The following is a 15,516-nucleotide window of genomic DNA, read 5'->3' on the forward strand; positions in this document are numbered from 1 at the left end:
TTACACTCCCCATACCCCCTTACACTCCCCATACTCCCTACACCCTTAACCAACGCCCCGGACACCCCCTCACCTACCCTTCCCCTTTACCAGCCTCTGCAGTCTAGTAAGTACCTTCCCCATGACATTTCTTCCCCTCCCCAGCATCCCTTTACCAGTACCATCTCTCTTCTCCCCAGCCTCCCCACACCTTCAGTCTCGTATCATCCCAATGCTCTCCCTTTTCTCCCCAGCGATTCAACACTTTTCACAGTCCATTATCATCTCTTTCATGGGCTCTTTATCTCCCTCACACCTCCACACCACCTCCTCCTAGTCTAGAATCTTCCCCCTTTTGCTCCTTACCTCTTTCCCTAGTCTTGTACCTCCTCCCCAATGCACTCTTTTACCCCCCCCCCCCCCCCCCAGTCTAGTCCTACCTCCCCCGTGACTCCCCTCCTCCTCCCGTTCATTTACCCGGCGCCCCGTGAGTCGTCATGGCACGCCACGCCTTTACGAGGCCTTAATGAGCGTTGCTGAGGACACACCTGTTTTTAGGGCCCTCGCCGAGTGTCTGAGTGAGCCGGGACTCGAGTATTTAAGCCTGTCACGCCAGCACGACCTCGCGAGCCAGAATTAGAAAAAAACGTTATTTCCTCACGTCATTACTGTGTGTGTGTGTGTGTGTGTTTAAAGCCTTGCATAAATTTTGCTCTTGCGAGTGTGCGTTACTGAAGTTCGCTCTGCATTTTTTTTCCCAGTTTTTTAATTTTGATAATGTGCGTACAGAGCATAATTACATTGCTGTAGAAAAGCGTGTGGTAAAAAAATTCGCCGGTGGAACAAGTGATTCGCTGACTGAAATTATGGAAACAACATTCTGGAAAAGCGTGAATGCAACTTTGTCGGGCGAATATAGATTATGAAGGGCCATTTGCAGCCACCCTGTTCCACGCGAGGTATTTATTTTAGATAGAGCACACTGACACTACTCTAATGCCATCACAGCTTTTAGTACAGATAATATCGGTGAATTTCAAACATATTTATTTCGGATAGAACACGCTGGCAGTGCTCAAATGTCATCACCCTTTTCAGTACAGCTTATCTCGATGAATTTCAAACATACCTATACTGTAAAATTGATATAATCTTCCCTTTGAACTCACTTAGAAGGATGGATAAGTAGAGCAGACCGGGGCATACCTCCGTGGAAGTGCTCTATGCCATCACCATTTTCAGTAAGCTTATTTCTGTGAATTTCAAACATACCTATACTGTAAATCTAATCTTCCCTTTGAACTCACTTAGAAGGATAGATAAGTAGAGCAGACCGGGATAATACCTACGTCTTATAAAAGGTGCATGGCTGAGAGGATGACGTGAACGACCGTACGGCAATGCATCCCACTCGAAATTGACTTCTCTTTTGGCCTCTCGTGCATTTTCTTCTGTTTCAAGGAGCGTTAGAGGGTTTTATATTTACTGTTTTGTTTCTTGCCCTTGAACTGCCTCCTTTGCTGTAAAAAAAGCCATATGTTTACTTTTTTTTACAACAAAGGAGACCGCTCAAGGGCGCAAAAAAAGGAAACAATAATAAAAAAAGCCTGCTACTCGCTGCCCTTGAACTGGCTACCTAGCTGTAAAAAATGCCATATGTTTACTGTTTTTTTTTACCTTTGAACTGCCTCCCTTGCTGTTAAAAATAAGATTTATGATTTATTATTTTGTTTTGCATCGCCAGTTAGTCTAAGCCGTATACTTTCATCATTATTTCTCTTCGCATTGATCCAGAGAGGAGATACAATGATTTCGCTGGCATTTCTATTTCTTTGTCTCCTGTTCTTTCCCTTGAGGAGATACAATCATTTCGCTGGCATTTCTATTTCTTTGTCTCCTGTTCCTCCCCTTGAGCTATTTCCTTTGCTGTAAATAAAATACCGTCTCAACCAATAGAACATGAAGAAATAACATTCTTGTAACACGCTCGCAGGCGGTTTCAGTTGTTTTGTGTCTGCCAGTGCTATATATTTGCAGGAAACGACTTATGCCAGAATGTAATTCCACTTATATTTTTAGCTTTTAATCTCCTCGAGCATGACGAGGGTATGAAATGCGACGCGAAAATGAAATAAAAGAACACGAGAATTTCTAGAGGTCACAGTGTAAAAGTCTTGCTTGGAAACGTGACGCGGGTATTGCTGAAGGGGGAGAGAATATCATCATCATCATCATCATCAGCAGCAGCAGCATATCCCGTCGCTATAACGATCACCGCCACATTCCTTCGCCTCATCCCATTACATTTAACTTCTTTCGTTAGAGCTCCATCGGTATTGTCAGGATATACTCTTTTGCTTTCCTGCTACGATCATTTTATCAGCGCGGTTTTTCTTTTTATTTGTTTTCTTGTTTTATGTGGGCTTATTTTTTGTTTTCTGTGGGCATTTTCTTCTGTGGGCATTTTTTTGTTTTCTGTGGACATTTTCTGTTTTCTGTGGGCAATTTCTGTTTTCTGTAGACATTTTTGTTTTCTGTGGGCATTTTTTGTTTTCTGTAGACATTTTTGTTTTCTATGGACATTTTTTTATTTTCTGTAGACATTTTTGTTTTCTGTGGGCATTTTTTGTTTTCTGTAGACATTTTTGTTTTCTGTGGGAATTTTTGTTTTTGTTTTCTGTGGACATTTTTTTTTATTCTGTGGGCATTTTTTTTTCTGTGGGCATCTTTTTTGTTTTCTCTGGGCATTTTTTTTATTCTGTGGGCATTTTTTTTGTTTTCTGTGGGCATTTTTTGTTTTCTGTGGGCATTTTTTTGTTTTCTGTGGTCATTTTTTGTTTTCTGTGGACCTTTTTTTGTAATTTGTGAGCTTATTTAATTTTCTGTGTGCGTTTTTTGTTTTTTACGGTCTTTTTTTAGCTTTCTGAGGGCTTCATTTTGCTTTCTTAGGGCTTTTATTGCTTTCTGTGGTCTTATTTTTTTTTCTGCTATTTTTTTTTGTTTTTTGCGGGTTTTTTGTTTAATTTTTTGCGTTGGCCTTTTTTTTTTTTTTTTTTTTTTTTTTTTTGCCCTTCATCCATTTTTCTCTACCATAAGGAAAGTGTTCATGCATGCTTTTGTACTCCAGGTAAAGACGACGATTTTGTAATTTCGCCCGACACTCACGTACGCACATAAAAATCTTCCGTACTTCTACACAGCTTTAACGCACCTAAGAAATCTTGTAATTTTCGGGACACATAAATCTTTGCCTAATTACTGCTTCTCCTTATAAATAACCATAATGGAGACAAGGCTGATATATACTCTCTACTTTATGAATTACTGGAATATTATACGAAACATCTTTATACTCTACGTATTACTAAACATTTCGTTGCCAAAGTTCACATATTTGACAAGGCTTTCGAGTTGAGGGCATTTCCAGTAGTAGTTTTATGTCCCTGGTAGTAGTTTGACCCTTCTTCTGCACCATTAACCTGAAGAAACACTCATTAGAACCCGACTGACCCCCTCTTTGACCTTTAGAAATAGCTGATATGAGAAGCGAAAGTGTCTTATAATGCCGACCTACGTGTCTTTCATCCGCAGGGCCGCCGTCTCGTCAGGCAAGATGGGACACCGCCAGGAGGGAACGTGAGCCGGTGAGGGTTTTGGAAAGGTTGCAGTTCCTCCTCGACAGTTACTCCAGACAAACACTGGATAGCGATTAGGTAAGAAACTGGTCCCCTTATTTCACGCTCTGACCTGGCCTGTTTTTTTTTCTTTTTTTTTCACAACAATTAAAGGAGACGGCTCAAGGGCAACAAAAAGAGTGCAAAGAAAAAGCCCGCTACTCGCCGCTCCCATGATAGACAAAAATAAAGAGTAGCCAAAAGAGAGGTCAATTTCGGGTGGACAGACATTTTTTGGCTAGTGAATAAGTAAAGCAAACTGTCCCTTTATTTCACGTTCTGACCTGGCCTGTTTTCCGTGCTCGTGGGTGGGAGGGGTGAAGAGGGGGGGGGGGGGTGCGTGTGTGTCTGTGTACCAATATCCGTGGAAAGGTTCGTAAAAAGCCTTTCCGGGAAGTATCAAGCCGTCACAATGAGCCGCGCGGTGTTTTATGAAGCCAATTGTTTGAAGTCAAGCACACCGACGCGTGACAGTCCGCGCTATTCACGTAGTTTATTACACCGCGGCTTTCGACATCAACATCTTTACTTCGGCTTGTGATTTACGACAGGGACGACCCACCACCTCAGGGCTCCTTAACCTCGATGACCGCCACTCCTAAACCTAAGTAATGATCGCCCAGGCAGTGATATATAACTTTACAATCATAGTTTATCACAGCGGGGAGGAAAAATTCTCTTAATGATTTCTTCTTCGATGTTCCAGATAGTTAAATATATAGGAAGGTAATCTACTTACTTGGATAGGTATGTATTGCTGTTAGTTAAGTTGGTAGGTGTTCATGTTAGTTAGGTAGCTAGGAATTCCAGTCACTTAGGTAGGTTGGTAGGTGTTACATGTATTTGTGTTGATAAGTGTTACAATTATTTAGGTAGGTATGTGATCCAGGCCTTGGGTAGGTGTTTCAGGTACTAGGTTAGTGTTTCAGGTCTTGGGTATGTGTTCCAGGTCTTATATAGGGTTCCAGGTACTTTTGTAGGTTGGTGATCTAGTTTCTTTAGGTGTTTCAGGTCTTGGGAATGTGTTCCAGGTCTTATGTATGTGTTCCAGGTCTTATATATGTGTTCCAGGTCTTATATAGGTGTTCCAGGTACTTTTGAAGGCAGGCGATCTAGTTACTTTAGGTGTTTCAGGTCTTGGGTAAGTGTTCCAGGTTTTGGGTAGATGTTCCAGGTCTCAGGTAGGTAAATCAGGTCTTAGGTAGGAGTTCCAGGTCTTATATAGGTGTTCCAGGTACTTTGGGTAGGTGGTTCAGGTCTCAGGTAGAGAAATCAGGTCATTTGGTATGAGTTCCAGGTCTTATATAGGTGTTCCAAGACTCCAGTAAGTGTTCCAGGTTTTGGGTTGGTGGTTCAGGTCTCAGGTAGATAAATCAGGTCTTTTGGTATGAGTTCCAGGTCTTATATAGGTGTTCCAAGACTCCAGTAAGTGTTCCAGGTTTTGGGTAGGTGGTTCAGGTCTCAGGTAGATAAATCAGGTCTTTTGGTATGAGTTCCAGGTCTTATATAGGTGTTCCAAGACTCCAGTAGGTGATCCAGGCACAAATTCATCTCACACCAATTCTGAACTTCCCCTTATTCACGTTTTATTGAGGGGAGGAATCCAAGGGTCGTCGCTGCCCACATTCCAGGCTCCGTTCCACTAACTAGTCTTGGTTATAACACGCCCACACAGACGCCACAAGTTATGTTATCATTGTATAACTCGTTAGTGGGGCTGCCCTTGGCTGCGGCTCAGGGCTGGTTCCCCAATATCCGCTAGAACATCGAACAGTTGAAATGGGAAGGAGGAGGAGGAGGAAGAAGAGGAGGAAGAAGAGGAGGAGGAGGAGGAGGAGGAGGAGGAAGAGGAAGAGGAAGAGGAAGAGGAGGAGGAAGAGGAAGAGGAAGAGGGAGCGAAGCGGAAGAGAAACAGAAACGGAAACAAAGAGGGAGAGGGAAAGGAGGAGGAGAGGATAGGAGAGGAGGAGGAGGAGGAGGAGGGGGGAGAACAGGGAAGAAGACTGCCTATTTGAATGAGTGATGACGTTAGTAAATTAATTCCGTCATTGTCGTATTAACCTTGCATCGGTTTCACTAACATCGTATTCCAACAACCGTATTATTCATGTAAGCCTCGTTATACCACTATGTCTAATACAACTCTCCATCCATCTCTATCTATCTCTATCTCTCCCCCATTATGTAGTCATTAATACCAACACACCTACACGCAATAAACTCCACAAGACAAGGCGGCTATATGGGCTGTAAACGACAACACCTCCGCGGCCATCCATTCTCAACACACGAGGCTCCGTCAGACTCCCTCGCGCCGCTAATGGTGTTGAACTTAAACCATCAGTCACTTTGCTCCTCTCACACGCTGCTCTATGGGTGCTGGCGCTGGCAGGCTCTTGTTAGGCGTCTTGCAGGCTTGACGGGCCGGGCAAAGCTGCACTGTGTTGGGGAACTTAAGGCGGGAAACTGTAGGGCGAGAGGATGAAGTTGTGGGGAAAGGAAACACTGTGGAAGGCTCTGAGGAGGTACATGAAGACAAGCCGTGCGGGAAACTTGAGGAGAAGCCGAGGAGGAAAATAGGGATGGTAAGGTGAATAGTGGCGTGGTGTGAGGAACTTTGAAGAAGAGGATTATAAAAGGATCTCTAGGTTAGAAGTGTAGAAAGAAGCTGCAAGAGAAGCCATGTTACGAAAAGAAGTAGATTGCACTGAGGAGGAAAACAGTGATGGTGAGGAGGTGAATAGTGGCGTGGTGTGAGGAAGTAAGAAGAGAATTATAAAAGGATCTCCAGGTTAGAAGTGTAGAAAGAAGCTGCAAGAGAAGCCATATCACGAAAAGCAGTAGAGTGCAATGTATGAAAAAATGTTGAGTAATGATTAAACTGGATGGAGAAGAGTAGAAAAAAAAAACAGAAGTAGACGACATACTACTAGAAGTAATCAAAATAAAAAAGACTGGTAAAATCTAAGGATAAAACGGTGACAGAATAAGAAATGTCTAGCACAGTAATTTAGGGTAAAGAGAGTAAACATTCAAAAGAACATTGTATTTATTGAATATTCGACACAATAATGAGTTCGGCAAGTGAATACTGATGCCTGCCGCCAGGTGGATAAATATGAATAGAGATAAGAAATAAGAATAGAAGGAATAGGAAATACCTGGATAAGTATTATGTATGGTTGCCGAAGAAAACGGTGTATAATCAACATTCAAAACTGTAATGCATTCGGACAAACAAACACTAATGCTGAGGCCGCCAGAAACTCGTCAAAAGCTTACTCGCATCCTCCACATAGTTAATAAACACTCGCCTCTCTGCCCCAATTAATCCCACAACGATGCTCCAGGCCGTAACAAGCTTCGGGTTTACATAAAATCTTCGGTCACGGGACACAGGCGAGGCGGATTAGCTTCGGGAGCCGTTGTGATTGGCCAATTAGGAGAAAGTCACCTATGGATATTCCAATTAGCGCTGAAATAACCTGTGGATGAGCCGAAATACCCTGACCCCCACACGACGGTTTCTCTTGTGTGGTATAAGAATAGAAGTTTAGGTTACGTCTTAATGCTTCTTTTGTTGAGGAGATGAGAGGAGAGGGGAGAGGAGGAGAGGTGGAAGAGAAAGAGGAGAAACATGAAGAGAAAGAAGAGGGAGAGTAAGAGGAAAGAGGGAGGAGTAGAGCGGATTAGAATTAGAAAGAAGAACTGATAATTTTTTTTTACGACAAAGGAGACAGCTTAAGGGCACAAAAAAAGGAACCAATAATAAAAAAGCCCGCTACTCGCTGCTCCTAATCCTACAATTTGAATGGCTGCTGACGTTACTTAATAAAGGTAGAAGAGATGAACGAAAGCCAATACAAAGTGATATAAGCTAAGAATAAGGACGGTTAAGGAGACGTAGGAAAATCAGTAGAAAATGATAGACAACCACGAGTGACTTAGAGATATTGTGATGAATAGAGTAATCAGTTTTGGCGTCTGTGTTTTAGTACTTGCACATAATTTTGGCTTTTTTTTATTTATATACTTATTTATTTATTTATTTATTTATTTATTTATTATTTTTTGTGCGTGTGCCTGTGTGTTACTTGTATTCCCATGACTCTTTGTATTTCTTTTGCTGGCTTTGTTTCTTTCTCTCCTTTTTTTTATCTTTCTCTTTGTCATTTATCTTTCTCTTTCTTATATTTCTTTAGCTACATGTGTTTCTTTCTCTCCCTTTTTCTCTTTCTCTTTGTCTTCTCTCATTCTCTTTCTCTTCACTCTTTCTCTTTTTATTCTCTTTTTACTTTCCTCTCTCGCTCACACACACAATAATACTTCCTATCTCCACCTTGTCGCCTCTCTCTGTACTCTCTTCTCTACCTGTGCCAGCCTTTATACCTCATGTCTCGCCCACTCCAACCCACTCCCCACTCCACCTGTCCCTGTCTACCTGTCCCTTCCTTACCCTACACCCCAATCGCCTCTCTCAACCCCTCCACACCCTCCCTATGTACCCTCTCTGTAGGCTATCTGTTCCTCCCTCTATATAATATGTCTGCTGTCTGGTGGCGTCATGTTCTCTCGCACCCTTCCAGTGTAACACGCGGCCCGGATGGTTAGGACAAGGGAGCACATATGCTGGCTCTGCTGCGGATCATTATCCAATAGAAGAATCGTGCTGGGCCATCCCGGACACCTGTGCCGGGCGGGGCTGCTCAGGTGGCGGCGCTGCGTCAGGGAGAGGTGAGTGTGACTTCCCCGGTATCGTTGGGGTTCTTGCTTTGTTGAGTTCACTGGAGGGATGACTTTTGTAACGACCCCTCCCTCCTCTTGATTGTCTTATGGGTGATTGTGCTTCCTTTCCTTCACAGTATTTTAACGTTTCCTCATTTGGCAGAAGGTAAAGGTCAGTGTGATTTCTCTGTTCTTGTTAAGGTTGGGATTGTCCTTGTGACGGCCCCTTCTCTTGGTCTTCTTTCTTTCACAGCCGTAAACGTTTCTTCATTAGGCAGAGGAGGTGAGCAGCTAAACACTCAACATCAGTGATCGTTGAGGCCTTCTGTGTTATTCAAGGGTTGTTCTAATTGTGCAGAAAAATTAAAACGTCTATAAAACCGAAAGGAAATTCGTCCTTCCGTGTCCAGCAGGTACAGTGTAGTGGTTCTGGTCTCTTGCTCTTTATTATAGTTTTTTTTATTAAGCTAAAGAAACGGGGAATTTTCTCATAAAAGTAGCACGAGACTCCTCTGTTTCCTCCGATGCCTTCCCGCGTGTTCCTTTATGGTCTTAAGTTCCACACGTCTGATTAATTAAGTCCCGCAAGTAAAAGAATGAACGGAATTATTTTTAAGCGTAGTTTTATCTCTTCACTTTCAAGTCTCCTTAAGTCTTCCCACGCGGCCCGGCGGCTTAATCTTCCCTTCGCTGCAAACAAAACAAATAACCAGGTGAGAACGGGGACATTAATCGCTTACCTGTTACCGGCACACGAGAGAATCACGGACCAAATTTCGCTGACCAGAATTACGCTGCCTTTTTCTTTCCCGGGAATTCATTGATGCTGTCTTTTCCCTCGCCGTTTCTTTTCCTCCCTCGCACACGCATCCACTCAAAGCATCCCGAATTTTTATGTGGCCAGTACGAGTTCATTTTTTTTTTACTTTCTTTTTTATTTTCCCGCGTCCGGACTGTTGTGTGTGTGTGTGTGAACCGTGTGGCCGTCCGTGTTCTGCGCCTCTGCCGAGCCTTTCTGCATAAACATGAGCAGATAGCATGAACAAATGGCTCGGGGAAGTCAGTGTGAGCGACGGGCAGGTTTCGGGGGGCGATCAGATAGCTATGGAAGTCAGTCTCGCGGCGTGATGTATTCTTCGCCCCGTCACTGAAGGTACTGCTCTTGACGCCTCCTGCTGGTCGTTTTTATTACTATTCTATGAGACGAAGCAGGTAGACAGGGAGGTGTCCACGTGAACCTTCCTTCTTGTGTTTGAGAGTGAATGAGACGAACATAGGCCCGAAGCAAAAGAAAGGCTCGTAAGGGGAAGCGGTGGCTGAGTGGTTTGCTTGTCGGCGCACTCCTTAGCTGTCTTTTTTGTTAACATATGCTTCCTTTAATGTAAAAAAATAAAAATAAGAACAAGGGAGTAAGAAAAGTGCATGGTAATGATGATAAAGAACAAATGAGTGTAACTGGTTATTTTTGTGATAGGGCTAACGTAGAATGATGCAACGAAGGAAAACGGTGATATATAAAGACTAACGTTTTCAGGGATAAATTAGAGTCTTGGTGTGTGTGTGTTTTTCCCAAGGGTAAATAAGATGCGTATAATAAAGAAAAAATAGCATCATATAAATACTTAATATGGTAGCGTTTCCTGAGATAAATGAAAAGGTTACTGGTTTGTGTTTTGTGGTAGTCTTGTAATCAGGGTAATGGACGAACCGTATGGGAGGGTCGGAGGAGGAAGAGGAGAGGAAACGGAGGAGGAAGAAGAGGAGGAAGAGGAGGAGGAAGAGGAGGAGGAAGAGGAAGAGGAAGAGGAAGAGGCAGGGGAAGAGGCAGAGGAAGAGGCAGGGGAAGAGGCAGAGGAAGAGGCAGAGGAAGAGGAGAGAAAGAGGAGAGGAAGAGGAAGAGGAAGAGGAGGAAGAGGGAAGAGTACTTGCAAGCCACTCCCTTACGTCCCTGCACCCGCCGCCGCTGTTATTATTGCCCGGAATAAGAATTAATTGCACCTCACCTGTGCTATTAAATGCGCTGAGGTAATTCTGAGTAGACTGGCAATCCTATGGGAGCTATTTTTCCGGGAACTTATGGGAGTGTTGGTTCTCTCCCCTTTCTCTCTTCTTTTTTCTCCCTTCTTTTATTCTCTCCCTTTGCTCCCTTCTTGTTCTCTCTCCCTTTCCTTTTTCCCTTGCTTTCTCTTTTTTTCTCCCTCCTTGCTTTCTCTTCTTTCTGTTTCGCTTTTTCTTTAGCGTTTTTTCTACTTTCTCCTCTTTTTCTCTCTTCTTACCTTTTCCATTCCTTACCTTCTTACCTTTCTTCACTCCCCTTTCTCTCCCCTCTTCTTTTTCCCCCTTCTTTTATTCTCTCCCTTTGCTCCCCTCTTGCTCTCTCCCTTCCTTCTTCCCCTTGCTCTCTTTTTCTTTCTTCCTCCTTGCTTTCTTTTCTTTGTTTCTCTTTTTCTCTTTCTCCTTTCTCCTCTTTTTCCTCATGTACCTCCCTTTTCTTTCTCTTCTTATCGTTTTCTCCTCTATTCTCCTCCCCCTTTCTCCTCCCTATGTCTCCTTCCTCTTTCGACATCCTATTTCTCGTGTCTCCTCTTCTGTTCTTCATCATTCCCTTTTCTTTTTCCAGATTATCTCTTTTCCTACTCTTCCATTTCTCTAACAGCTTTTTCCTTCTCCCCTTCCCTCTTCCTCCTTCCCTTTCATCCGTCCTTTCTCTCCTTCTTTGTTCTCTTCTCTTTTTGTCTGACCTGCTCTTCCCTTCATCTCTTTCTCCTCTTTCTCTCCTCTCTCTCTCTCCCCTTCTTCTTCTTCTCAGTTCCCATTCTCTCTTTCTGTCCGACTTTCTATAATCTTCATCTCCTTTTTCTCTCACTTTCCACTCTCTCCCTCTTCCTCTCCTTCTCTCTCCTCTCTCTCCCTCTCTCCCCGTCTTGCCTCCCTTCCTCCTTACCTCTCCCTCATGATCAATAAACCATCTTTCTTTATTTATGTATTTCCTCCACCTCATTCGTCTTCTCCTTTCCTCCTTCCTTCCTTTCCTCCTTCATTCCTTCCCTCCTTCATGCCTTCCCTCCTTCCCTCTTTCCTTCCTTCACTCCCTTCACCGTTCCAGCTCTTCTCTCTCACCCCTCCTCCTCCTCTTCCTTTTTCTCCCTCCCATTCCCCCCCCTCGTCATTTTTCCTCCTCACCTGGTTTCCTCCTTTCAGTCTTTCCTCCTCGTTCTTTTCTCCTCATCCTCCTTTTTTTTTTCTCTGGTCGATTTTTTTTTCTCTTCATCTTATTCCCTCTTGCGTCGCTCTCCTCCTGTTTCTCATTTCCTCTTTTTTTCCTCTCTTGTTGTCCTCCCTCCTTTAATCTGTCCCTCAGTTTCTCCTCCTCTCCTTCTCTTTCTCCTCCTCTCCCTTCCTTTCTCTTTCATTCCTTCCTAATCTTCTTTTTTTCATTTTCTTCTTAACTTATCTTTTTTTACCTCCTGTCTCCCTCTCGTTATTTTCTTCTCTCATCTTCGTTCTCCTTCTTTATTCATGATCTTATTTATGTCATCATTCTTCCTCTTCCTCCTTACTCCTTTCTCTTCCGTTCTTCTTTATTTTTCCTCTTCTTCTCTATCGTTCTTTTGTTTACTTGTTTACTTTTGTTTTCTAGTTCTTCCTTCTTCATAATCTCTAATATGTCATCATTCTTGCTCTTCCTCTTCCTCTTACTCCTTACTCCTTCCTCTTCCGTCCTTCTTTATTCTTCCTCTTCTTCTCTGTCGTCTGTGTAGTTGTTATCCTCTTCTCTCTCCTTTTCCTTTCTTTAAGTCATTCCTTCTCTTACTCCTCTGATTACTTCTTACTTGCTCGCTTTCTCTATCGTTCCCCTTTATACTCTTCCTCCTCCTCCTCCTCCTCCTCCTCCTCCTGTTTCTCCTTCTCTGTCGCTTTCCTTATTCTTGCCTTCCCGTTTATTCTTTTAGTTTCCCATTCTCTTTTTCATCTTCCTCCTCGTCGTCTGTTTCCTTCTCGGCCACTTTCCTCTCGTGTCTTATTACCCCACATATTAATTTCCTCGTTCTCTTTGTCATTTTCCTCCTCATCTTTCCTTCTCCTCTGATGCTTTTCGACTCTCTCCTTTCTTTCGTCATATACTCTTCTAGTTTCTCTTTCTCCTCCACTAACGCTTTCCTTTCTTTCTTCATTTCTTTCCCTACACACTCTATTATCCAAGTTCCTCGTTTTCTCCTCTCCTTCTTTCCTTTCTTGTTTTGTTTTCCTACTTAATCTGTTATCCTAGTTGCTCTTTCTCTTCCTCTTCCTCGTTCTTTTATTTCTCCTCTTCTGCTGCTTTCGTAATTTTCTTGTTTTCTAGTTTCTCTTTCTCGTCCTCGTCTGTCTCCTCTCCTTCTTTCCTTTCTTGTTTTGTTTTCCTACTTAATCTGTTTCCTAGTTCCTCGTCCTATTCCTCCTCGTCCTCCTCCTCCTCCTCCTCGTCCTCGTCCTCGTCCTCCTCCTCCTCGTCCTCGTCCTCATTCTCCTCCTCGTCCTCATTTTCCTCCTCGTCCTCAGTCCCTTCCCTTTCCTTGACCCTCCGAGGATTATCGATCTCCGAGGTGTCGCTTCCTGGCTGGGGGACGGCCGCGAGGGGAGCGCCGCTATTCCTGTCGCTAATACGTAGGTTTAGGCGAGCTTCCGTTTAGAAACACGCCAATTATGCAATGTGTGCTCGCGGGCTGACCTCCGCGCGGACTCCACGTCTGTGTTAATCATGTATTTATGTGCCTGAAGACCTTTATGGGGCGTGGTGGTGTAGGGGGAGGGAGCGGGGTGGTGGTGGAAGAGGAGGTAGTAGGGTGGTGGTGGAGGGGGAGGGAGTGGGGTGGTGGTGGAGAGGGAGGCAGTGGGGCGGCGGTGGTGGTGGAGAGGATGAAGGGAGTGCGGTGGTGGTGGAGAGGGAGGGAGTGGGGCGGCGGTGGTGGTGGAGAGGGAGGGAGTGGGGCGGCGGTGGTGGTGGAGAGGAGAGGAAGGGAGTGCGGTGGTGGTGGAGAGGAAGAGAGTGGGGCGGTGGTGGTGGTGGTGGTGGTGGAGAGGGAGAGAGTGGGGCGGTGGTGGTGGTGGTGGTGGTGGAGAGGGAGAGAGTGGGGCGGTGGTGGTGGTGGTGGTGGAGGTGGTGGCAGTGGTGATGGTGGTTAGTTTTAATTACATCTTCTGCAATAATTTATACGACATTTCCTGGACTTGTCGCGCCGCCATGCCTGTAATGTGTTCTCTGCGATTTAGTCATTCCGTGTAAAGTGAATGTCTTATTTTTCCAGACGATGATTCTCTTATTCATTTTGTCACTCGGTGTCTCATTCATTAGTAACACAACAGCTTTCTGGGCCACTGCAAACGATAGCATGTACAATATTACCAAACCATTATTCTGCTGCGTTATTTAAAGGAAACGTGGCGGCCCCTAGAGTAAAACGGTTATCTGTTAGCACTGGGTTATATAAGAGAGTAAGATAAGAAACTGGTGAAATGGTTAGCATATCTAGTTACGAAGGGTATCAGGACACCTCTCCTCCCGAAATTGACCCCTCTTTCGGCCACCTCTTTGGATTATTTTTAGGAGCAGCGAGTAGCGGGATTTTTATTTATTTATTATTGTTTCCTTTTTTGTGCCCTTGAGCTGTCTCCTTTGTTGTAAGATCCCCGGGCTAGGCAGTCAAGATACATCCCACCCAGCTGTTCATCCTCCCCTTCTGGCTGGTTGATAAATGGGTACCTGGGGAAACCTGGGAAATAAGTTGTGGTAACCCTGACGTCACTCCTCCTCCTTCCTCCCCACAGATGTTGCGCCGACTAAACGAAACTCTCCAACTTTTCCTTCCTCTCCCTGACCGTGTAATGAATTCTAACACAGGAAAAGATAAGGAAACAGAGACAGACAGGGGTACAGACGCAACATACAGCACAGAGAGGAGCACAGACGCAACACACAGGACAGAGAGGAATACAAACCCAACACACAGGACAGAGGGGAATACAAATCCAACACACAGGACAGAGAGGAGTACAAAACCAACACACAGGACAGAGAGGAATACACACCCAACACATAGGACAGAGGGGAATACAAACCCAATACACAGGACAGAGAGGAATACAAACCCAATACACAGGACAGAGAGGAATACAAACCCAACACACAGGACAGAGAGGAATACAAACCCAACACACAGGACAGAGAGGAATACAAACCCAACACACAGGACAGAGAGGAGTACAAACCCAACACACAGGACAGAGAGGAATACAAACCCAACACACAGGACAGAGAGGAATACAAACCCAACACACAGGACAGAGAGGAATACAAACCCAATACACAGGACAGAGAGGAATACAAACCCAACACACAGGACAGAGAGGAATACAAACCCAATACACAGGACAGAGGAATACAAACCCAACACACAGGACAGAGGAATACAAACCCAACACACAGGACAGAGAGGAATACAAACCCAACACACAGGACAGAGAGGAATACAAACCCAACACACAGGACAGAGAGGAATACAAACCCAACACACAGGACAGAGAGGAGTACAAACCCAATACACAGGACAGAGAGGAATACAAACCCAACACACAGGACAGAGAGGAGTACAAAGCCAACACACAGGACAGAGAGGAATACAAACCCAACACACAGGACAGAGGGGAATACAAACCCAACACACAGGACAGAGAGGAGTACAAACCCAACACACAGGACAGAGAGGAATACAAACCCAACACACAGGACAGAGAGGAGTACAAACCCAACACACAGCACAGAGAGGAGCACAGACGCAACACACAGGACAGAGAGGAATACAAACCCAACACACAGGACAGAGAGGAATACAAACCCAACACACAGGACAGAGAGGAATACAAACCCAACACACAGGACAGAGAGGAATACAAACCCAACACACAGGACAGAGAGGAATACAAACCCAACACACAGGACAGAGAGGAATACAAACCCAACACACAGGACAGAGAGGAATACAAACTCAACACACAGGACAGAGAGGAATACAAACTCAACACACAGGACAGAGAGGAATACAAACTCAACACACAGGACAGAGAAGAGTACAAACCCAACACACAGGACAGAGAGGAA

At 44.4% G+C, this 15,516-nt stretch overlaps 1 protein-coding gene across 8 annotated transcripts in view; it reads left to right on the forward strand.

The window, feature by feature from the left end:
- LOC126996929 (uncharacterized) overlaps positions 1-15,516 on the forward strand; it is a 145,363-nt gene that overhangs the window by 107,435 nt on the left and 22,412 nt on the right. For all 8 annotated transcript variants that reach the window (XR_007751756.1, XR_007751753.1, XR_007751754.1 and 5 more), the window contains 2 exons: positions 3,571-3,692; positions 8,240-8,387. Coding sequence is in view for 4 of the 8 variants with exons in the window: in XM_050857874.1 (XP_050713831.1) it covers positions 8,257-8,387 (131 nt within the window). In the remaining 4 variants the exon portion in view is untranslated. The remainder of the gene's footprint in view (positions 1-3,570; positions 3,693-8,239; positions 8,388-15,516) is intronic.

This window comes from Eriocheir sinensis, chromosome 11 (genome assembly GCF_024679095.1).
Source record: "Eriocheir sinensis breed Jianghai 21 chromosome 11, ASM2467909v1, whole genome shotgun sequence".
In the NCBI taxonomy this organism is placed as follows: domain Eukaryota; kingdom Metazoa; phylum Arthropoda; class Malacostraca; order Decapoda; family Varunidae; genus Eriocheir; species Eriocheir sinensis.